The 22,337-nt window shown below is 43.7% G+C and overlaps 2 protein-coding genes and 4 non-coding genes across 10 annotated transcripts; all 6 read left to right on the top strand.

The window, feature by feature from the left end:
* Nucleotides 1-979: 979 nt before the first annotated feature.
* Nucleotides 980-13,632, top strand: LOC139537141 (trimethyllysine dioxygenase, mitochondrial-like). 5 transcript variants are annotated; one of them, XR_011667471.1, is made up of 8 exons: nt 2,915-3,200; nt 7,342-7,518; nt 7,943-8,222; nt 9,459-9,578; nt 10,198-10,434; nt 10,785-10,923; nt 11,097-12,114; nt 12,255-13,632. XR_011667471.1 is itself a non-coding variant. In XM_071338095.1 (7 exons), the coding sequence occupies exons 1-7, from the start codon at nt 1,182-1,184 to the stop codon at nt 11,226-11,228; spliced, it is 1,260 nt and encodes a 419-aa protein (XP_071194196.1). In that variant the 5' UTR covers nt 980-1,181; the 3' UTR covers nt 11,229-13,632. The 5 variants fall into 5 exon arrangements, 4 of the variants coding, with proteins under 4 accessions (XP_071194196.1, XP_071194194.1, XP_071194193.1 ...); XM_071338095.1 differs by lacking the exon at nt 2,915-3,200 and adding an exon at nt 980-1,356 and having other exon boundaries at nt 11,097-13,632; XM_071338092.1 differs by having other exon boundaries at nt 11,097-13,632.
* Nucleotides 13,633-15,897: 2,265 nt separating this feature from the next.
* Nucleotides 15,898-22,247, top strand: LOC139537138 (H/ACA ribonucleoprotein complex subunit DKC1-like). The gene is made up of 15 exons (XM_071338087.1): nt 15,898-15,979; nt 16,798-16,859; nt 16,977-17,063; nt 17,403-17,494; nt 17,716-17,900; nt 18,014-18,078; nt 18,474-18,600; nt 18,735-18,865; nt 19,133-19,276; nt 19,392-19,512; nt 19,714-19,832; nt 19,942-20,045; nt 20,367-20,412; nt 20,692-20,856; nt 21,266-22,247. The coding sequence occupies exons 1-15, from the start codon at nt 15,916-15,918 to the stop codon at nt 21,323-21,325; spliced, it is 1,572 nt and encodes a 523-aa protein (XP_071194188.1). The 5' UTR covers nt 15,898-15,915; the 3' UTR covers nt 21,326-22,247.
* Nucleotides 17,114-17,324, top strand: LOC139538102 (small nucleolar RNA SNORD17). The gene has a single exon (XR_011667673.1). It is a non-coding gene; the product is annotated as a small nucleolar RNA SNORD17 (small nucleolar RNA).
* Nucleotides 17,544-17,623, top strand: LOC139538092 (small nucleolar RNA SNORD83). The gene has a single exon (XR_011667665.1). It is a non-coding gene; the product is annotated as a small nucleolar RNA SNORD83 (small nucleolar RNA).
* LOC139538103 (small nucleolar RNA SNORD17) lies at nt 18,182-18,392 on the top strand. The gene has a single exon (XR_011667674.1). It is a non-coding gene; the product is annotated as a small nucleolar RNA SNORD17 (small nucleolar RNA).
* LOC139538091 (small nucleolar RNA SNORD83) lies at nt 19,566-19,643 on the top strand. The gene has a single exon (XR_011667664.1). It is a non-coding gene; the product is annotated as a small nucleolar RNA SNORD83 (small nucleolar RNA).
* Nucleotides 22,248-22,337: the final 90 nt, after the last annotated feature.

The raw sequence follows: 22,337 nt of genomic DNA, 5'->3' as shown, positions 1-22,337 counted from the left end.
GATTATATTTTGTATAGTTTTATCTAAAAATGATAACTTTTTAAATGTTTAACTATTTTCATTTTTCTGAAATTCAGTGAGGAGGATGGTCCTCCCCTTCCTCCTCTGAAGAGCCTCGACTGGTGTGGTGCATAAGTTGGATTCATCTACTGAACGTTTGCATCAAACTGTATGCGTAGATGGCCTCACAGAAATGATATCAGAAAGTGAATATTGAACTTTTGTTTTACATATATTCAGATGATACTGCGTCCCATTTTGAGCAAATTCACTGTCGATGTGATTGAGGCGTTAGGTCGCGTACCCCTGCTCAGACGTAGCATGCATCAACCAATTGTTGCATGGCACGTCATTGACTGAGTCATCAAGTGACAGTTTGATATAACATATGTGGTTAGTTGATATGTACAATATCCATCCAGGTGTTGTAACGCCTCAATCACACCGACAGTGAAAATTAATTTTGGTTCACCAAAAGTACTTTCATTTCCAATGGAACGCTGTGTTTGCATTGCATTGGCAGTGGGTTCTGTGTGGTGCATACGTTCGATTTATTGAACGTATGCGTAAAGCTGTATGCGCAGATGGCTTAAAAGAAATTGTAGCAGAAGGTGTATGTTGTACATCCAGATGATGCTGCATACCATTTTGCACAAAGACACTGTCGGTGTGATCAAGGTGTAAAATATGGCATGAGACAGCAATGCCTAGGCAGAGGAACGTGACCTCAAACTGTTTTATAGCTGCTATACTAGCAGTTCTCAGCGTCAATGTTAGCAAGGTACGAGGCCAAAGTTTACAATACTGCAACGCTAGCCAGCAAAAACTATAAACTACTAGGAAAAATGGAGCAAACTTGTTTAATAATTAATCTCCGGGATTGTCATTGTAGGTGTTCATCGAAGCGGATGAAGGTCCACGAAATCTGAATTACAGCCAAGTCACTGTGCTGCTATCAACAGTTGACTGGAATCCACACGAGATCTGTTCTGTGAGCATTGCATACTCAGATTATCAAACCATACGAGTTGATTTGTTCTCAATCAAAGCAATTAAGTAATTCAGGGAAATTATAATTTGTGCAGGAGACAGTCTCTGACGCGAATAATCCACATCAACTACTGTATATAATTGTGCACCTGTCCAGTGTTCCATCTAAACCAATTTTACATCAACAGATAATGTTTTTGGCTCGGGTGTTTTTTCGTTTACATGGCTATTTGCAACCCATATCGAAAACACAGGCTCCTTTGGTCTCCCGACTCATACGGACCCAGAATGAAGTGAGGTATTGGCAGTATACTGCTGCTCCACAGTCGACGAGTTGTCACTGGCAACTTCAGGAAGAATGCCTTGGTGAGTGTCTTGACAATTGTTTTTTATCTGCGCTTCCGTTTAACAAAGGCTATGATTATTTGGCATTTAATTCGCTCTAGCTTCCCATGTGTTTGTTATTGAGGGGTCTTTTTGAAGAACGTTTTGTTAATAATGAAAACGAGAATCCATTTTTGAATAAAGTCCTGAAGTGGTATCGATATATTGACGACATTTTTTGTATATGGGAAGGAACTGAAGAAGAACTGTCAGATTTTATGGCACTACTCAATGACATTGACCCTAATCTCAAATTCACTATTGAACGTGACACTCAACGTGTTCATTATCTCGATATGTGGATTGAGAAATCAAATGGAACCCTGTTTACAACTCTGTATAGAAAAGAAACGGACACAAATCCTATTACAGGGTGACAGCTTCCACCCTGAGCCATTAAAAAGAGGACTTCCAAGAAGCCTTTTTTTTTTAGACTGCGCCGTATATGCCACTCCACAGAGGATTATCTAGAAAAAGCAGCGGAGATGCGCATTAGGTTTCTAATAAGAGGCTATTCGTCACAATGTGTGGATGAAGCTCATAATTTGGCATTGGAAAAAACACGAGATGAACTGCTACAAAAAAGACCCGCTAAAGCCAAAGAACACTCCGTAATGTTCACAACTACATATACTTTGAATTCGCGAAAAGTGGGAGCTGTGGTCAAGAAACACTGGCATATTTTATCATCGGACCCAGCTTTGCCGGCTGAATTTTAAATATCTACCACGTATTGTGTAAAGGAGAGGTCGCAATTTACGCGATAAATTGGTTCATGCCAACTGCCAGCCACAAAAGAAAATTAGCCAAACTCTTTTACGCCCTCTACCAAATGGTAACTATAAATGCAGAGGATGCGCACAGTGCAACAATATGATGAAATGTGAATATTTCTGCCACCCACACACAGGAAAACGGTTCCAAATAAATGACATTATTACGTGTTCCACCACCCATGTTATTTACATTATTACATGTCCATGTGGGCTCTCTTATGTCGATAAAACCACCCGCTCTCTCAAACAGAGAATTAGTGAACATAAAAGTTCAATCAGGAGAAACGACAGGGATTATCCAGTCGCTGTACATTTCAATGACCTGAAGCATGACATTTCCACCTTTAGATTTTGTGGCATAGAGAAAGTTAAGATATCAGACAGGGGAGGAGATATTAATAATACTCTGAGTAAAAGAGAATGTTTTTGGATTTTCACCCTCCAGACATTATTTCCTAAAGGACTTAATGATGAAATGCCTATCTATGTTATGTTGTGAATTTGAACATGAAATATGTGTCTCTTGTAGATTATTCTGACGTTTTTCGTACGATGTACCCAGTGACTAATGAAAACTTACTATGTCCTCATTGAGATTTTACAGACGTGTTCAATACGCCTTATATATACACTTTTGTAATATTTATATTAATATTCATATTGTTATATTTGGTAGCACTTATTTGTTTTTCCTTTGCCTCCAACCCCCTTCGATGTGTAGAAAGGATGTGGGTGGGGCCATGTCTACATAAGGGTGCAATTTATTTATTTTTTATCACTAAAGCTCTGATGAAGGCGGTGTGGCCGATACGTAAGCTTATTAAATATCGGTGATACTATCAAGAGCAGTTTCCTTTTTCCTACATCAACAGATAATGTCTTTGGCTCGGGTGTTTTTCCGTTTACATGGCGATTTGCAACCCATTTCGAAAACACAGGCTCCTTTGGTCTCCCGACTCATACGGACCCAGAATGAAGTGAGGTATTGGCAGTATACTGCTGCTCCACAGTCGACGAGTTGTCACTGGCAACTTCAGGAAGAATGCCTTGGTGAGTGTCTTGACAATTGTTTTTTATCTGCGCTTCCCTTTACCAAAGGCTATGATTATTTGGCATTTAATTCGCTCTAGCTTCCCATGTGTTTGTTATTGAAGTTCAATTTGTTCATATCAAATACAATTTTATTCGTCACGTACTTCGTAAACAACAGGTGTGGACTATCAGTGAAAGTGCTTACGGGCCCTTCCTAACACGGAACCCAAACCGGCTGCGCGCGTGCGCTATCGTGCATACATTTATTTTGTCCCCCTACACCAAACGAGATCACGACACGCAGGTTAAAATATCAAAACAAACTCTCAACCAATGACATTAATTTGGGGACAGGTCGAAAAGCATTAAACATGTATGGCAATTTAGCTAGTTAGCTTGCACTTGCTAGCTAATTTGTCCTATTTAGTTAACTTGCTGTTGCTAGCTAATTTGTCCTGGGATAAAAACATTGAGTTGTTATTTTATCTGAAATGCACAAGGTCCTCTACTCGACAATTAATCCACACATAAAACGGCCAACCGAATCGTTTGTAGTCATCTGTCTATGGTGATCGCATCTAAACTTTCATAGTATTACCAAGACGACCGGCAAAACAGTTTGTCTTTCAATCACCCATGTGGGTATAACAAATGAGGAGATGGCACGTGGGTACCTGTTTCTATAAACCAATGAGGAGATGGGAGAGGCAGGACTTGCAGTGGGATCTGCGTCAGAAATATAAATGAGTCATATTTTAGCTCTTGGCATCGCAGACGGTTGTTGGCGCGCGCAAGCAGTGTGGGTGCAATAATTGAATAACATGGATTTCAAAATTTATTTTGTGACGCTCGCTCACGCGACGTGTCTGGTCAGCATGTTACAATGCAGAGAGAAAGAAATAATAAAAAAGTAAAACACGTCGTAATAGATACACAATGAGTAACGATAACTTGGCTATATACCAGGGGTACGACGTAGGGGTAGATAAATACATATATACTGAACAAAAATATAAACGCAATGATTTTATGGAGTTAGTTTATATAAGAAAATCAGTCCATATAAATAAATTAGGCCCTAATCTATGGATTTCACATGATTGGACAGGGATGCAGCAATGGGTGGGCCTAGGAGGGCATAGGCCACCCACTTGGGAGCCAGGCCCATTTACAGGGGAGCCAGGCCCACCCACAGGGGAACCAGGCCCAGCCAATCAGGTTGAGTTTTTTTCCCCACAAAAGGGCTTTATTTCATACAGAAATACTACTCAGTTTCACCAGCTGTCCGGGTGGCTGGTCTCAGACGATCCTGCAGGTGAAGAAGCCAGATGTGGCGGTCCTGGGCTGGCGCGGTTACACATGATCTGCGGCTGTGAGGCCGGTTGGACGTGCTGCAAATTCTCAAAATGACGTTGAAGACGGCTTATGGTAGAGAAATTAACATTAAATTATCTGGCAACAGTTCTGGTGGACATTCCTGCAGTCATCAGGCTGATTGCACGCTCCCTCAAAACTTGAGACATCTGTGCCATTGTTGTGACAAAACTGCACATTTTAGTGGCCTTTTATTGTCCCCAGCACAAGGTGCACCTGTGTAATGATCATTCTGTTTAATCAGCTTCTTAATATGCCACACCTGGCAGGTAGATGGATTATCTTGGCAAAGGAGAAATTCTCACTAACAGGGATGTAAACAAATGTATGCACTACATTTCAGAGAAATACGTTTTTTTTGAGTATGGAACATTTCTGGGATCTTTTATTTCAGCTCATAAAACATGGGACCAACACTTTACATGTTGAGGTATATATTTGTGTTCAGTATAACTAAGAATAAAGTGACAGATAGTAAACAGTAGCAGCAGTATATGTGATGAGTCAAAAAAGGTTGTTCGAAAAGGGGTCAATGTAGTCGTATGGCTTGGGAGTAGATGCTGTTTAGGGTCCTGTTGGTCCAGACTTGGTGCATCTCTACCGCTTGTCGTGCGATTACAAAGAGAACAGCCTATGATGGCCTCTATACCAGTGGGTCTGGATGGCATGGAGCTCAGCTACAGTGATGTATAGTTGGCCCCTTGGTTTGTGCCGTGGCGGAGATCTTTGTGGGCTATACTCGGCCTTGTCTCAGGATGGAAAGTTGGTGGTTGAAGATATCCCTCTAGTGGTGTGGGGGCTGTGCTTTGGCAAAGTGGGTGGGGTTATATCCTTCCTGTTTGGCCCTGTCCGGGGGTATCATCGGATGGGACCACAGTGTCTCCTGACCACTCCTGTCCCAGCCTCCAGTATTTATGCTGCAGTAGTTTGTGTTGGGGGGCTAGGGTCAGTTTGTTATATCTGGAGTATTTCTCCTGTCTTATCCGGTGTCCTGTGTGAATTTAAGTAAGCTCTCTCTAATTCTCTCCTTCTCTCTTTCTTTATCTCTCTCGGAGGACCTGAGCCCTAGGACCATGTGTCAGGACTACCTGGCATGATGACTCCTTGCTGTCCCCAGTCCACCTGGCCGGGCTGCTGCTCCAGTTTCAACTGTTCTGCCTGCGGCTATGGAACCCTGACCTGTTCAACGGACGTGCTACCTGTCCCAGACCTGCTGTTTTCAACTCTCTAGAGACCGCAGGAGCGGTAGAGATACTCTTAATGATCGGCTATGAAAAGCCAACTGACATTTACTCCTGAGGTGCTGACTTGCTGCACCTTCTGTGATTATTATTATTTGACCATGCTGGTCATTTATGAACATTTGAACATCCTGGCCATGTTCTGTTATAATCTCCACCCGGCACAGCCAGAAGAGGACTGCCCCCCCCCCCCCATAGCCTGGTTCCTCTCTAGGTTTCTTCCTAGGTTTTGGCCTTTCTAGGGAGTTTTTCCTAGCCACCGTGCTTCTACACCTGCATTGCTTGCGGTTTGGGGTTTTAGGCTGGGTTTCTGTACAGCACTTTGAGATATCAGCTGATGTACGAAGGGCTATATAAATACATTTGATTTGATGTACTGGGTAGCACCTACCCTCTGTAGCGCCTTGCCAAGTTGTCATACCAAGTGCTGATGCAGCCAGTCAAAATGCTCTCAATGGTGCAGATGCAGAAACTTTTGAGGATCTGAGAGCCCATGCCATGTCTTTTCAGCCTCGTGTTACTTGAGAACCAATGTTGGACTTTCAAATCAAAGTTTATTTGTCACATGCGCCGAATACAACCGGTGTAGACCTTACAGTGAAATGCTTACTTACAGGCTCTAACCAATAGTGCAAAAAAGGTATTAGGTGAACAATAGGTAAGTAAAGAAATAAAAACAACAGTAAAAAGACAGTGAAAAACAGTAGCGAGGCTATATACAGTAGCGAGGCTATAAAAGTAGTGAGGCTACATACAGACACCGGTAAGTCAGGCTGATTTGAGGTAATATGTACATGTAGATATGGTTAAAGTGACGATGCATATATGATGAACAGAGAGTAGCAGTAGCGTAAAGAGGGGTTGGGGGGGTGGCAAACAATGCAAATAGTCCGGGTAGTCATTTGATTACCTGTTTAGAAGTCTTATGGCTTGGGGGTAAAAACTGTTGAGAAGCCTTTTTCTCCTAGACTTGGCACTCTGGTACCGCTTGCCATGCGGTAGTAGAGAGAACAGTCTATGACTGGGGTGGCTGGGGTCTTTGACAATTTTTAGGTCCTTCCTCTGACACCGCCTGATGTAGAGGTCCTGGATGGCAGGCAGCTTAGCCCCAGTGATGTACTGGGCCGTACGCACTACCCTCTGTAGTGCCTTGCGGTCAGAGGCCGAGCAATTGCCGTACCAGGCAGTGATGCAACCAGTCAGGATGCTCTCGATGTTGCAGCTGTAGAACCTTTTGCGGATCTCAGGACCCATGCCAAATCTTTTTAGTTTCCTGAGAGGGAATAGGCTTTGTCGTGCCCTCTTCACGACTGTCTTGGTGTGTTTGGACCATTCTAGTTTGTTGGTGATGTGGACACCAAGGAACTTGAAGCTCTCAACCTGCTCCATTACAGCCCTGTCAATGAGAATGGGGGTGTACTCGTTCCAATGTTGGACTTTAATCTGGTATATTGGTTAGAACAGTGTCTGGACCTGACACTTGACTAGGCCAGTTTCCATATTATACGCTAATATTTACTTAAATCTAACATTTGAATCTTCAGAGCTCAGCTATGGAGGACTTGTGATGCACTTTGACTATGTGTGGCTACGGGATCATTGCCGCTCTGCCTCCTGCTACAACAGCAAGACCAACCAGAGGAACCTAGATACATCACATGTGGAGCTGAACATATGTCCTGCCAACACCAGGGTGGATGATGAGAATCTCTTCCTCACATGTAAGTCTTGGTTTGAAGATTGCTTTTCTCAACTAAGAGAAGCCCACATTGTGAAGTAGCCTGGAACTTGACCACTGCCAAACCTGAGATAGTTACTGCATTGTTCAGGGAGACCTTTGCCTCTTGTAAAAGGCTATAATGACATACTGTAGACACGGCAGACATTGCTACCATATGATTTATTTTACACTGTAACCATTAAATCCTTTACTCTGGTTGCAATCAGTCATTTCATTTGAGGTCGTATATCTAGGTCTGTTTGATGTCGTCAAAAACTCTAAGTTCATTGCCAGTCATGTTTTTTATTTCAGCCCATTTTCTTTTTGGCAGCACTGTGATATATGCACCTATTCCTACTCATCATTCTTTTGAACAGTTATTGGATGTATATTAGAAGGAATTGTCTTTGATTTGTGTACCTCAGGGCCCGATGGTCATGTGACAAAGTACAACCTGAGTTGGCTGGCTCAGAACAGCTATGAGGGACAGAAGCAGAGTGCCATGCAGCCACGCATCATCTGGAACTCTGACATCTATGCCAATGCCAAGGTGCCCTCTGCCAATTGGGACAAGTTTATGACCTGTGATGATGAACTGAAGAAGTTCCTCAGAAACTTTCTGCTGTATGGCATTGCTTTTGTGGAGGGTGTCCCACCAACTGTTGAGGCCACAGAGACGGTTACCCAGAGAGTCAGCCTCATCAGGTACTGGCCTCTTAGGGAATGAGAAGGGGGTGTTCAGGGGTCTTAAACGTAGCTGCATACCACCCACCACAATACATACAAACAGAAATGGTTTTAGAATGGGAGATTATTTAATGTGTTAGCTTGTTACAATGCTTGTTACAAAGCAACAGTGCTTTTTTAAACAAATTTATTTGACCTTTGTTTAACTAGGCAAGTCAGTTAAGAACAAATTATTATTTACAATGATGGCCTAGGAACAGTGGGTTAACTGCATTGTTCAGGGGCAGAATGACAGATTTTTAATTTGTCAGTTCAGGGATTCAATCTAGCCTACGTTTCGGTTACTAGCCCAACGCTGTAACCACTAGGCTACCTGCTACAGGGAAGATGTTGGTTTCCTTAACAACAAGCCCTTGATACTTTTGCCAAGTGAACATGCACAACAAACTTTTCTCAGCACTTAGAATGGAGTGTGGATTTGTCAAAGAGGAGAAGAGTAGTGGTACTGCCTTCTCATTAATCCACCAGGTTCATAAAGGACTCCATAGGTGGTGTGGTTTAAGTTTCCAATGCCTGAACCAAGGTGGAGTCTATCACAGTATATCTTGTTTTATCAAGATTCAAGAAATCTGTGCCATAGCAATGTGCATCTGGCTTGCATCTTATCAGTTAAAAAAGCCATAAACCGGTGATGAAACAGTGTCAAACTGCAGCTTCCAAAAGGAATGGCCTGTTTCACAATGCTGAACCTGTTGTTACAACTGTCCATTTTACTAACAATATATATTCCATTTAGCAGACGCTTTTATCCTAAGCGACTTACAGTCATGCGTGCATACATTTAAAGTATGGGTGGTCCCGGGAATCGAACCCACTAACCTGGCGTAGCAAGCGCCATGCTCTCCCAACTCAGCTACAGAGGACCACATCATTGTAATCACCGAACACAATAACCTACATAGATGTCTAAAGTGTCTGCAACTGAAGAGGAATCTCAACCTAACCAAGATACAGATCAGCATGTGTGCTGCCGTGCTAAATTGACCTGCCATGATAACTCAAACAATTAACACCCATTCGTGTGTGAACATCTTCTGAACACTAATCCCATCTCTGACACCCCAAAGAAACAAAAGATAACTATTTGGAGTAAAGTTTCCATTATAAACCTGTTTGAATTGTTCTTGTATAATGTCAATATTATTTTTGAGACGGCAGACTGTACTTTATGTTTTCATTCCTGTTTCCTATTAGGGAGACTATGTATGGCAAGATGTGGAACTTCACTTCAGATTTCTCCCGAGGAGACACTGCCTACACCAATCTGGCCCTAGACCGTCACACAGACACCTCATACTTCCAGGAGCCTTGTGGGTACGTATTCAGAAGATGTTCACACACGAATGGGTGTTAATTGTTTGAGTTATCATGGCAGGTCAATTTAGCACGGCAGCACACATGCTGATCTGTATCTTGGTTAGGTTGAGATTCCTCTTCAGTTGCAGACACTTTAGACATCTATGTAGGTTATTGTGTTCGGTGATTACAATGATGTGGTCCTCTGTAGCTGAGTTGGGAGAGCATGGCGCTTGCTACGCCAGGTTAGTGGGTTCGATTCCCGGGACCACCCATACTTTAAATGTATGCACGCATGACTGTAAGTCGCTTAGGATAAAAGCGTCTGCTAAATGGAATATATATTGTTAGTAAAATGGACAGTTGTAACAACAGGTTCAGCATTGTGAAACAGGCCATTCCTTTTGGAAGCTGCAGTTTGACACTGTTTCATCACCGGTTTATGGCTTTCTTAACTGATAAGATGCAAGCCAGATGCACATTGCTATGGCACAGATTTCTTGAATCTTGATAAAACAAGATATACTGTGATAGACTCCACCTTGGTGTCCCATGAAATGACAGGGCAATACGCCATCTATTGGGCATTTCATGACATCATGTGACTTACTTTGATGCCATTGACTTTGAATTACAGGATCCAAGTGTTCCATTGCCTTAAACATGAGGGAACGGGAGGAAGAACACTGCTCGTGGATGGATTCTATTCTGCAGACCAAGTGCTCCAGAAGACACCTGACAACTTTGAGCTGCTAGCACGGGTGCCTATCAAGCATGAGTACATTGAAAATGTCAGCGACCACCGCAACCACATGATAGGCATTGGCCCTGTGCTCAACGTGTATCCCTGGAACAATGAGGTGTTCATGATCCGGTATGACCAGTCTGTTTTCATTTGAGATGTGAATGTCTCCCTGAATATCTTGCTTTAAACATATCTTCCATTGTCATCATAGGCCATACAACCTCTAACCAGTATTTGTTAGCTATTAATTCACAATGTTGTACACATTTGAGAAATGCTACACCCATCAATATGAATTAAGTCCCTTCGGTGGGTTTGTGGAAAGCTCAGGATCTGTTGCTCATAATAAAAAGAATAGTGCATACAGCGTAACACTTGTTAATCCAGAGCTAGATCCTTTGAGATCAATGTTATGAATATTTAATCTGATATTGAGGATTAATATGGTATCACCTCCTGCTTGGTCGCCTCTCTCACAGATACAATAACTACGACCGGGCAGTCATAAACACTATCCCCCATGACGTTGTCAAGCGATGGTATGTGGCTCACAGAGAGTTGACCACAGAGATGAGGAAGCCAGAGAATGAGTTGTGGGTCAAACTGAAGCCTGGAAAGGTAAAGAAAAAGAGATGCCTTTTCATTGATCTAGACAGAAAAGATTAATCACTACATGTTGATATAAGAGGGGGGTGGGGACATTCTGAAACCAGGATTGGGTTTCAGGGGATGGGTAAAGTCCTACAAAATCATACACAAACAATACAGTATGTTCCCTCTTTTTCTGGTAGGTTCTCTTCATTGATAACTGGCGTGTCATGCATGGTCGGGAGTCCTTCACAGGCCTGCGGCAACTGTGTGGCTGCTACCTGACCAGAGACGACGCCTTGAACACTGCCCGCTCCCTGGGTCTGCAGGCCTGAGTGAAGAAGAGTCTCCAACACTTCCAGCCAAAAGCTCCAGTATTTTGGAGATAAAAGCTGCAGCCCTGCTTCTTCAGAATACAATATTATCAAATCAACAAACAAAAAAATCACAGGTGCCGAATACAACAAGCCCTTAACCAACAATGCAGTTCAAGAAATAGAGTTTAGAAAATATTTACTAAATAAAATAAAAAAAATGAAATAAAAAAGTAACACAAGATATTTACATAACAACAACGAGGCTATGTACAGGGAGAACCGGTACCGGGTCAACGTGTGGGGGTACAGGTTAGTCGAGGTAATTTGTAAAGTGACTCTGCATAGATAACTAACAGTGAGTAGCAGCAGTGTAAAAACAAAGGGGGGGTGGTGGTCAATGTAAATAGTCTGGGTGGCCATTTGATTAATTGTTCAGCAGTCTTATGGCTTGGGTGTAGAAGCTGTTAAGGAGCCTTTTGATCCTAGACTTGGCGTTCCAGTACCGTTTGCCGTGCGGTAGCATAGAGAACAGTCTATGGGTGACTGGAGTCTTTGACTATTTAAGTGTTTAAGTCAAGAACATGGACTGTGATCTGCATTATGCATGCATATGCTCTTGTTAGAACAACAATCATCTTTTGAACTGGAACTTAACATATTGAGGTGTTTAACATATTGGCTTTGTTTTAGGGGTTAGTTTCTAATCTTAAAATATTTTAGTATGTCTCAATCACTACATAGCACTTTTACCAGATATTTAATTTTTGATTCATGTATTTAGGAACTTTTGCCTTTCTCAATACCTTTTTTCTTGATTTGATTGAATAATCAACCTTTATCCCAGTCTGCTGTTCCCACATGCTTCAAGAGGGCCACCATTGTTCCTGTTCCCAAAAAAGCTAAGGTAACTGAGCTAAATGACTACCGCCCCGTAGCACTCACTTCTGTCATCATGAAGTGCTTTGAGAGACTAGTCAAGGACCATATCACCTCCACCCTACCTGACACCCTAGACCCACTCCAATTTGCTTACCGCCCCAATAGGTCCACAGACGACGCAATCGCAACCACACTGCACACTGCCCTAACCCATCTGGACAAGAGGAATACGTATGTGAGAATGCTGTTCATCGACTACAGCATTTAACACCATAGTACCCTCCAAACTCGTCATCAATCTCGAGACCCTGTGTCTCGACCCCTCCCTGTGCAACTGGGTACTGGACTTCCTGACGGGCCGCCCCCAGGTGGTGAGGGTAGGTAACAACATCTCCACCCCGCTGAACCTCAACACTGGGGCCCCACAAGGGTGCGTTCTCAGCCCTCTCCTGTACTCCCTGTTCACCCACGACTGCGTGACTATGCACGCCTCCAACTCAATCATCAAGTTTGCAGACGACACTACAGTGGTAGGCTTGATTACCAACAACTACGAGACGACCTACAGGGAGGAGGTGAGGGCCCTCGGAGTGTGGTGTCAGGAAAATAACCTCACACTCAACGTCAACAAAACAAAGGAGATGATCGTGGACTTCAGGAAACAGCAGAGGGAGCACCCCCCTATCCACATCGACTGGACAGTAGTGGAGAGGGTAGTAAGATTTAAGTTCCTCGGCGTACACATCATGGACAAACTGAATTGGTCCACCCACACAGACAGAGTGGTGAAGAAGGCGCAGCAGTGCCTCTTCAACCTCAGGAGGCTGAAGAAATTCGGCTTGTCACCAAAAGCACTCACAAACTTTTACAGATGCACAATCCTGTCGGGCTCTATCACCGCCTGGTACGGCAACTGCTCCGCCCACAACCGTAAGGCTCTCCAGAGGGTAGTGAGTTCTGCACAACGCATCACCGGGGCAAACTACCTGCCCTCCAGGACACCTACAACACCCGATGTCGCAGGAAGGCCATAAAGATCATCAAGGACAACAACCACCCGAGCCACTGCCTGGTCACCCCGCTATCATCCAGAAGGCGAGGTCAGTACAGGTGCAACAAAGTAGGGACCGAGAGACTGAAAAACAGCTTCTATCTCAAGGCCATCAGACTGTTAAACAGCCACCACTAACATTGAGTGGCTGCTGCCAACATACTGTATCACTAGCCACTTTAAACAATGCCACTTAATATAATGTTTACATACCCTACATTACTCAACTCATATGTATTTACTGTACTCGAACCCATCTACTGCATCTTGCCTATGCCGTTCTGTACCATCACTCATTCATATATTTGTATGTACATATTCTTCATCCCTTTACACTTGTGTGTATAAGGTAGTTGTTGTGAAATTGTTAGGTTAGATTACTCGTTGGTTATTACTGCATTGTCGGAACTAGAAGCACAAGCATTTCGCTACACTCGCATTAACATCTGCAAACCATGTATATGTGACAAATAAAATTTGATTTGATTTCTATTGGGTGGCTTTTTTTTGTCTTGCACAGACAGACTGACATGCATTAAAATGTGTCCAGCATCAAAGGAAAATACAGATTAGTTATTTTTTTATGAGTGTCATGCATTCTTTTATACACTGCTCAAAAAAATAAAGGGAACACTTAAACAACACAATGTAACTCCAAGTCAATCACACTTCTGTGAAATCAAACTGTCCACTTAGGAAGCAACACTGATTGACAATAAATTTCACATGCTGTTGTGCAAATGGAATAGACAAAAGGTGGAAATTATAGGCAATTAGCAAGACACCCCCAATAAAGGAATGGTTCTGCAGGTGGTGACCACAGACCACTTCTCAGTTCCTATGCTTCCTGGCTGATGTTTTGGTCACTTTTGAATGCTGGCGGTGCTTTCACTCTAGTGGTAGCATGAGACAGTCTACAACCCACACAAGTGGCTCAGGTAGTGCAGTTCATCCAGGATGGCACATCAATGCGAGCTGTGGCAAAAAGGTTTGCTGTGTCTGTCAGCGTAGTGTCCAGAGCATGGAGGCGCTACCAGGAGACAGGCCAGTACATCAGGAGACGTGGAGGAGGCCGTAGGAGGGCAACAACCCAGCAGCAGGACTGCTACCTCCGCAAGGAGGTGCACTGCCAGAGCCCTGCAAAATGACCTCCAGCAGGCCACAAATGTGCATGTGTCTGCTCAAACGGTCAGAAACGGTCAACAGCACTGCATAGCTACTCGCCCAAGCCTTCCCCATTTCTCCTTCTCCCAAATCCAGTCAGCTGATGTTCTGAAAGAGCTGCAAAATCTGGACCCCTACAAATCAGCCGGACTAGATAATCTGGACCCTTTCTTTCTAAAATTTTCTGCTGAAATTGTTGCCACCCCTATTACTAGCCTGTTCAACCTCTCTTTCGTGTCGTCTGAGATTCCCAAAGATTGGAAAGCAGCTGCGGCCATCCCCCTTTTCAAAGGGGGGCACACTCTTGACCCAAACTGCTACAGACCTATATCTATCCTACCCTGCCTTTCTAAGGTCTTCGAAAGCCAAGTCAACAAACAGATTACCGGTCATTTCGAATCCCACCATACCTTCTCCGCTATGCAATCTGGTTTCAGAGCTGGTCATGGGTGCACCTCAGCCACGCTCAAGGTCCTAAACGATATCTTAACCGCCATCGATAAGAAACAATACTGTGCAGCCGTATTCATTGACCTGGCCAAGGCTTTCGACTCTGTCAATCACCACATCCTCATCGGCAGACTCGACAGCCTTGGTTTCTCAAATTATTGCCTTGCCTGGTCAATGAATACGGCCTTGCCTGTAAAACGGACCATCCTACCAATCCTCGACTTTGGTGATGTCATTTACAAAATAGCCTCCAATACCCTACTCAATAAATTGGATGCAGTCTTTCACAGTGCCATCCGTTTTGTCACCAAAGCCCCATATACTACCCACCACTGCGACATGTACGCTCTCGTTGGCTGGCCCTCGCTTCATACTTGTCGCCAAACCCACTGGCTACAGGTTATCTACAAGACCCTGCTAGGTAAAGTCCCCCCTTATCTCAGCTCGCTGGTGACCATAGCAGCACCCACCTGTAGCACGCGCTCCAGCAGGTATATCTCTCTGGTCACCCCCAAAACCAATTCTTCCTTTGGCCGCCTCTCCTTCCAGTTCTCTGCTGCCAATGACTGGAACGAACTACAAAAATCTCTGATACTGGAAACACTTATCTCCCTCACTAGCTTTAAGCACCAGCTGTCAGAGCAGCTCACATATTACTGCACCTGTACATAGCCCATCTATAATTTAGCCCAAACAACTACCTCTTTCCCTACTGTATTTATTTTGCTCCTTTGCACCCCATTATTTCTATCTCTACTTAGCACATTCTTCCACTGCAAATCTACCATCTACCATTTGCAAATCTGCAAATCTACTTGCTATATTGTATTTACTTCGCCACCACGGCCTTTTTTTTTGCCTTCACCTCCCTTATCTCACCTCACTTGCTCACATTGTTTATAGACTTATTTTTCTACTGTATTATTGACTGTTTCTTTGTTTTACTCCATGTGTAACTCTGTGTTGTTGTATGTATGTATGTCGAACTGCTTTGCTTTATCTTGGCCAGGTCGCAATTGCAAATGAGAACTTGTTCTCAACTTGCCTACCTGGTTAAATAAAGGTGAAATAAATATCTATATATATTTTTTTCGTTCTGGTGATTCTAGAATGAACTATCGCGTTGCTTGGTTGGGAGGTAGCGCTTTTTCCTGAAAAGTCATGCGCATTCAACACACGTGTACCCCTCAGTCTCATTGCACACCGAAGATGGCGGACGTTGAAAGTAAGTGGTCTGCAGCCAGTCTTTGCATTGCCTAACGTTACTATTTATATAGCTAGCTACAAGTGCTATGCAATGTGAGGTGTGTGAAGGATGTGTAGCTAGTTACGATGTTTATTTACTTGGAAATGGTTACATGTTTTTAGCAGCACTCTCAACATGGAGGCATGATCAAATAGGCGGCCACGTTCGCAATAGCCTTTGCTGATCTAGTGTAAACCGTGTGATTATCCAACTAGCTAGGTCTATGGCATATGTATTTACCTGCGTATGCTCCCAGATGGTTTTGCAACCTTGCCGAATTTTGTCAGCAAAATGGCCAGCTAACTTTAGTTAGCTTAGCAAGTCGTAATAAGTAGTTAACCGTAGTAAGTTGCAAGTAGATTAATATAAACTATTTCCAGTTAACTAGCTAGTTAATTTGGCATATCAGAGTTATGTGGCTGTTTGTAGATATACAAGTTGCTGTGACCGCTGGCATAATACCTCGTTTGGTAAAATTGGCAGTAAAGGCCGATTTTTTTTTTTTTACCACGTGCAGGCCTTGTCGGCCACGTGGGTGCGCCTTACCAAATCCAATGTGGGCTTCCAATGATGGATGACTTGGAACTACGGATAATTCTTACTCGTTATATAACGATTTCTTTGTTGTCTGAAATAGCTCACAATAATAGTATGCGTATGGAGGTGAGATCTAACCTAGTTATCAACCACCACCTCTGAAAACGGGGGATCCCCCCCCCCTGTAGATAAACGTCATGCCATGGAACGAAAAATGTAGTGGGTAGTAACATGTGTATCCCTTTGTTTTTGCTTTCAAGTGAACTCTGCCAAAAAACAGAAGAAGAAGAAGGAAAAGACAGTTACTGATGATGAAGTTGGGGTAAGTCCTTATTATAAGTGTTATGCTCCAATTGGCTAAAAGCTTCTCACTGTTGTAGATTCAAATGGTATGAAAATGGTGGTGTACATTTTCCTAAATATATATATATTTTTACAGGATATTCAGGAGAGTGGTGATTTCCTCATCAAACCAGAGTCCAAGGTTGCCAGCCTGGACACATCTCAGTGGCCATTGCTGTTGAAAGTGAGTTTTCTTTGTGCTTGTCATCTATCTGTAGAAGCAGGATGCTGTATCTGAAGTGATGAACTTGTTTATCCATTCGCTGAGTGCTGCTGGGCCCTGGCATTGCAGCCTCCTATGTCTGTTCTTGACTCGGGGGGTTCAGCGGCCTGACTCTATGCTTTTGTCCCCAGTGTTCTACTGGGGTAACTGTTGGGGGCAGGTGTGCTGGTGCATGTGTCAAGGGCCCGGCTACAACTAAGACGAGCGTAAACTCCTGATCACATGCACGTCCCTTTACGGTTACATTTAGTTATTTGTAACTACAATTAGTTTGTTTAATTCTAACTCATTGTTTTGCAGAATTTTGACAAACTCAACATCAGGACAGCTCACTACACACCTTTGCCAAATGGCTCGAACCCTTTGAAGAGGAACATTCAGGATTATGTTCGGTAACCCTTGGGCCTTAATTATTTTCTTCGGTGTCAAATTTTTTATGAAGCCAAATGATGAATGTAAATAGATTGCACTAGCACTAAGTGCAAAGATGACTTCTTATCTATCACCCTTGTCTGATGGCTCTACATGGATGCATTTGAAAGTATTGATGTCTTGTCTGTGATTTCATTTTGCTCCTCTTCTCTAACCCCATGTCAATCCATGTGATGTGCAGGACAGGCTTCATCAACTTGGACAAGCCTGCAAATCCCTCCTCTCATGAGGTGGTGGCCTGGATCCGACGTATCCTGCGAGTGGAGAAGACTGGCCACAGTGGCACCCTGGACCCCAAGGTGACAGGCTGCCTCATTGTGTGTGTGGACAGAGCCACACGACTGGTCAAGTCCCAGCAGAGTGCAGGTGAGTCACCTTGTAAACCCAACCCCTTCCTGCTCTGACTGTTTACCTCCTGCTGGTTATGTAAACACATTAAGATTGGCCACTCCTTACTACTCTTCTGCCGTCTGTTTCAGGCAAAGAGTATGTGGGAATTGTTCGGCTGCACAATGCTATTGAGAATGAGCACACACTTGCTAGGGTAAGTTAACTTGTTAATAGAGTTTGTCTTATCTTAGCATGGCTCAGCATTTAAATGTAACTGTAAAATTGTACTTTTTCATATGAAGGTTTTTGACATGGATGTGAGATGATGAACGTGTTTATCCATTCTCTGAGTGCTTGCTAGGGTCCTGCTTTCTCTGTGGTGCTCATGTCTGTTTTAGCCATGAGTGTCTGCTGTGTCCCTGGCTCCACTCTGCCACCTCAGTGTTCTACTGGGGCAGCTCATGCTAGAGACGGGGGCAGGACTGGAGGGCCCTGCGATAACCAAGACGAGTTGACACACCTGATCACACATTAGAAAGGAAATGGGTGATATACCTGTGTTGTGGGAGATCATGGTTAATCCAACGCTTCTTTTTATTTTATTTTTAGGGAATTGAAACCCTCACAGGTGCTTTGTTCCAGCGACCACCTCTCATCGCAGCCGTTAAGCGCCAGTTGAGAGTTAGGACCGTTTATGAAAGCAAACTCATTGAGTACGACCCAGAGAGGAGATTGGGTACGGAATCTAATGCATTATTTTCTCATGCTCGGGGGGGAATGCAGTACTTTTAATACATGAAATTACAATTCAATATCATTAAACTAGAAGCTGCTAGCATAGAGACAATAAACTACCCGTGCTTGTTGCAGGTATTTTCTGGGTGAGCTGTGAGGCTGGGACTTACATCAGGACCCTGTGTGTCCACCTGGGGCTCCTCCTGGGTGTTGGTGGTCAGATGCAGGAGCTGAGGAGAGTTCGCTCTGGTGTTCTGGGAGAGAGGGTGAGTCACCTCTTTCTCAATCCTTTGGCTGTGTTTTGTCAGTGGTTAAATTGAAGTCCAAAGTGTTGAGTTCAGCTCTGGGCCTCTCCCCAGTCCTGGTAATTATTCATTGGCACAGAAATGGCATAGTGGCTCTAGTAGGAAGTAGACATGCCCAGCCACTTGATTCCACTCTAGCCAACATGTTATGGAAATGATATTTAGGCCTGTGTTCTGTTTGTGTCGTGTATTGTAGACTCATTCAATGTTGGAACTTGTTCTCTGCAGGACAACCTGGTGACCATGCACGATGTGCTGGATGCTCAGTGGCAGTATGACCACAACAAGGACGAGACGTACCTGCGCAGAGTCATCTACCCACTGGAGAAGCTTCTGGTGTCGCACAAACGTTTGGTCATGAAAGACAGTGCAGTGAGTTATTGATTTCGGCCTTTTAATTGATAGTCTGGGTGTTATTTTCAAACTGACCTTGTTTAGAGGACTGAACATGTCTTTAAATAAACTGTGTGGTTTATTTGCTCCCCAGGTGAATGCGATCTGCTATGGAGCGAAGATAATGTTGCCTGGTGTCCTACGATATGAGGATGGCATCGAGATGAACCAAGATATTGTGGTGATAACGACCAAAGGAGAGGCCATTTGTATAGGTGAGCAATAGAAATATGCTGTTCTGCAAAGCGATTGGGAGGTTTTTCAAACGGCCACATGATGATCTCATAGGCGGCATTAGCGCTTTGTGCAAAGATGACCTATTATCTATCACCCTTGACTGATGGCTTTGAAAAACCACATTCTCCATATACATGTTTTATGTTCGTGTCTCAAGTTTCCCCCCTTTGATTTTTCAGCTACTGCCCTCATGACTACTGCAGTGATCTCCACGTGTGACCACGGTGTCGTGGCCAAGATCAAGAGGGTCATCATGGAACGCGACACCTACCCCCGCAAGTGGGGCTTGGGGCCCAAGGTATCACCTCTTGTGCAAGCTTTTGGAAGTCTTCCCATTTTACAACTTTGTGCTTTTAGTGCACATTGTTATTCTTCTTACTAGTAAGATTCTGATTTGTAATGAACAGGCCAGCCAGAAGAAGATGATGATCCAGAAGGGTCTGCTGGACAAACGCGGCAAAGCCAACGACAGCACTCCATCAGACTGGAAGGATGGCTACGTAGATTACAGGTGTGAAGCCAGTCTAATAGGCGCTTGATGGAGCAGTGGTGTTGAAACCTACATGTTCTGATTCTAGTCAGCAGACGGTTATCCCTTTCTGGTCTGCCCCGTGGTCTCTGAGGGAGTCAGTCTGCAACATCAACTCTCATAGCTCAGCAGAGGTCTGGTCATCCATTCTGCATGTCTGGCAGCTGAACTGTGTGAACATGCATAGCTATTATTTCCCAACTTGTAAGGAACTTGATGACTAGTTTGTGGGTGTAGGTGCATTTGTAAATTAAATAAGGAATGCGTCTGAAACAGTGAGACATGTTGCCTTCTCATTTTCAGTGCGTCCAAGCCCAAGGCTGAAGAAACCGGCAATGGGGACGCAAAGGTATGCTAACATAAGTTTATACTCTGGTATTGATGGCCACAGGAGGCTGCTGAGGGGAGAACGGCTCATAATAATGGCAGAATGGAATGGCATCAAAAACCTGGAAACCATGTGTTTGACACCTTCCACTAATTCCGCTCCAGTCATTACCACGACCCCGTTGTCGCCAATTAAGGTGCCCCCAACTTCCTGTGGTATTGGCACATGAAAAATAAGCAGTTTATTCCACATAAATTAAGCTCATGAGATGGACTAAATTACAATTTCTCAATCTTTCAGAGGAAGAGGGAAGACAGCGATAGTGATGCTGCGGCAGCCTCTGCACCTTCCACTCCTTCGGCAGAAGTCCCCAAGAAGGAGAAGAAGAAAAAGAAGGGAAAAAAGCAAAAACTAGAGGAGACAGCAGCAGAGGAGGCGGAGCCAGCAGCAGAGACAGAAGGAGAGGTGGGTGTCTGCTGCTGGCCAGACTGGACAGCTGTATAACCTTGTGGCTAGAGAAATTCTGGTTGTGGCAAGGGACATACTGATCTCATGTTTTTCAGCTGTAGTTTCTCAGTAACTATACTGGTAATGTACAGTGAGTTAATAATGTGTCATGCCTACTAGTGCAGACAGTTATCCCTTTCCAACCTGCCTGTGGCTTCAGAGGGAGTCAGTCTGCTACATTATTGGGGGTGTGAGTCTTTCGAGCATGTGAGCATCCGGTCATGTTGGTTCCTTACATTCTCCACATCTACTTTGTTAGCAAGTCGCTACAGCCAACATGCACTTAAACTGCAGAGAGAATTTTCACTTAGAACTTTGAATTGCTTTCAACATTTACCCCAAGAATAACAAATCTCCTTATGCGCAGGTGGGCGGGAGTGCCAAGAAGAAAAAGAAGAAGAAGAAGAAGGATGCAGAAGCGGAGTGAAGAGCTTATGGACAATGAAAGGACCATAGATTGTGAGGGTCAGGATGAGTGCCTGCAGATATTTATCCTACAGATGCAGCAGGTGCTGAAGAGGCAGCAGGCTGGGCAAGAACCGAGTATAATATTTTTTGTTTTGTTAATCTGTCCAGAATGGCCACAAATGGATAATCATAAGGGGCTAGTCTTATGATCATACGGTTGTGACATCTCAACTAGAGCCCTGCACGGGTATGAATTTTAAGCTAGGTCCTTTCAGGCCTTTACCCTACCCAGGCCCGATTGCTGCTTCCAAATTTAAAGCCCGGCCCTACCCGAAATCAGAAGTAACTTCCTCTGTTACTATATCCATTAGCTATTTCTATCTGTCACTCAGTCTCAGCTGGCTCTACATGCACTCTGTGAATATCCACAGCAGCAGCTCCACTTAACATGTCTTGATCATTGAGCAGAGAAGCTTAAGTACTTTTGTCACTCTATACTCAAACTCAAGGAACATTTTATTTTCTGTGAAATAAATCTCTTCGGTCTTTATTTGCGGTTGAAGCATGTCTGACACAATGTTATGACTTTAGTCTGATATGACTAATGCTCAGCAGAGCACGAGCAAGTGACCCAGCTTAAAAAATGTTAGTGATCAATTTAGTGATACCCATACCCTAGTTATTTTATGGGGGAAAACACAGGCCCAAACCTGCCGTATAATGTCGTGGTTGGGTAGCAGAGCCCTAATGTCAACGATCCCTGTATGACCTTGTTTTTGTACTAAATTTTTGTTTTTACATGTTTTAACTACTGTCCCTATGTGGGCATTGGTTTTCTCTGGGCGTACCCTCGACTGTGTGAAATGCCATTGGTGTTTTTCTTTTATATTGTACTGTAAATATAAATGAGCTGTAATCATAAATTGTAATTTGAAATGAAATGGTTTTTGTTATGCTGCCTTTGTCCTTTCTACAGTTTCTAGGATCTGAGGCCATTTTGAGGCCATTTTCTGCAGTATAATGACTTGAAA

Source organism: Salvelinus alpinus, chromosome 13 (assembly GCF_045679555.1).
Source record: "Salvelinus alpinus chromosome 13, SLU_Salpinus.1, whole genome shotgun sequence".
Lineage (NCBI taxonomy): Eukaryota > Metazoa > Chordata > Actinopteri > Salmoniformes > Salmonidae > Salvelinus > Salvelinus alpinus.
This window is presented reverse-complemented; position numbering and strand designations above follow the sequence as displayed.

What these genes read in the sequence shown, in the direction of transcription:
- LOC139537138 (XM_071338087.1), top strand. Translation starts at nt 15,916, where the DNA reads ATGCGCATTCAACACACGTGTACCCCTCAGTCTCATTGCACACCGAAG. An exon ending in CAAGTCCCAGCAGAGTGCAG is followed by an intron (nt 17,901 to 18,013) that starts GTGAGTCACCTT and finishes CGTCTGTTTCAG; the next exon opens with GCAAAGAGTATGTGGGAATT. An exon ending in CTGGTGTTCTGGGAGAGAGG is followed by an intron (nt 18,866 to 19,132) that starts GTGAGTCACCTC and finishes TGTTCTCTGCAG; the next exon opens with GACAACCTGGTGACCATGCA.
- LOC139537141 (XM_071338095.1), top strand. Translation starts at nt 1,182, where the DNA reads ATGTTTTTGGCTCGGGTGTTTTTTCGTTTACATGGCTATTTGCAACCC. An exon ending in CAGAGAGTCAGCCTCATCAG is followed by an intron (nt 8,223 to 9,458) that starts GTACTGGCCTCT and finishes GTTTCCTATTAG; the next exon opens with GGAGACTATGTATGGCAAGA. An exon ending in TACTTCCAGGAGCCTTGTGG is followed by an intron (nt 9,579 to 10,197) that starts GTACGTATTCAG and finishes TTTGAATTACAG; the next exon opens with GATCCAAGTGTTCCATTGCC.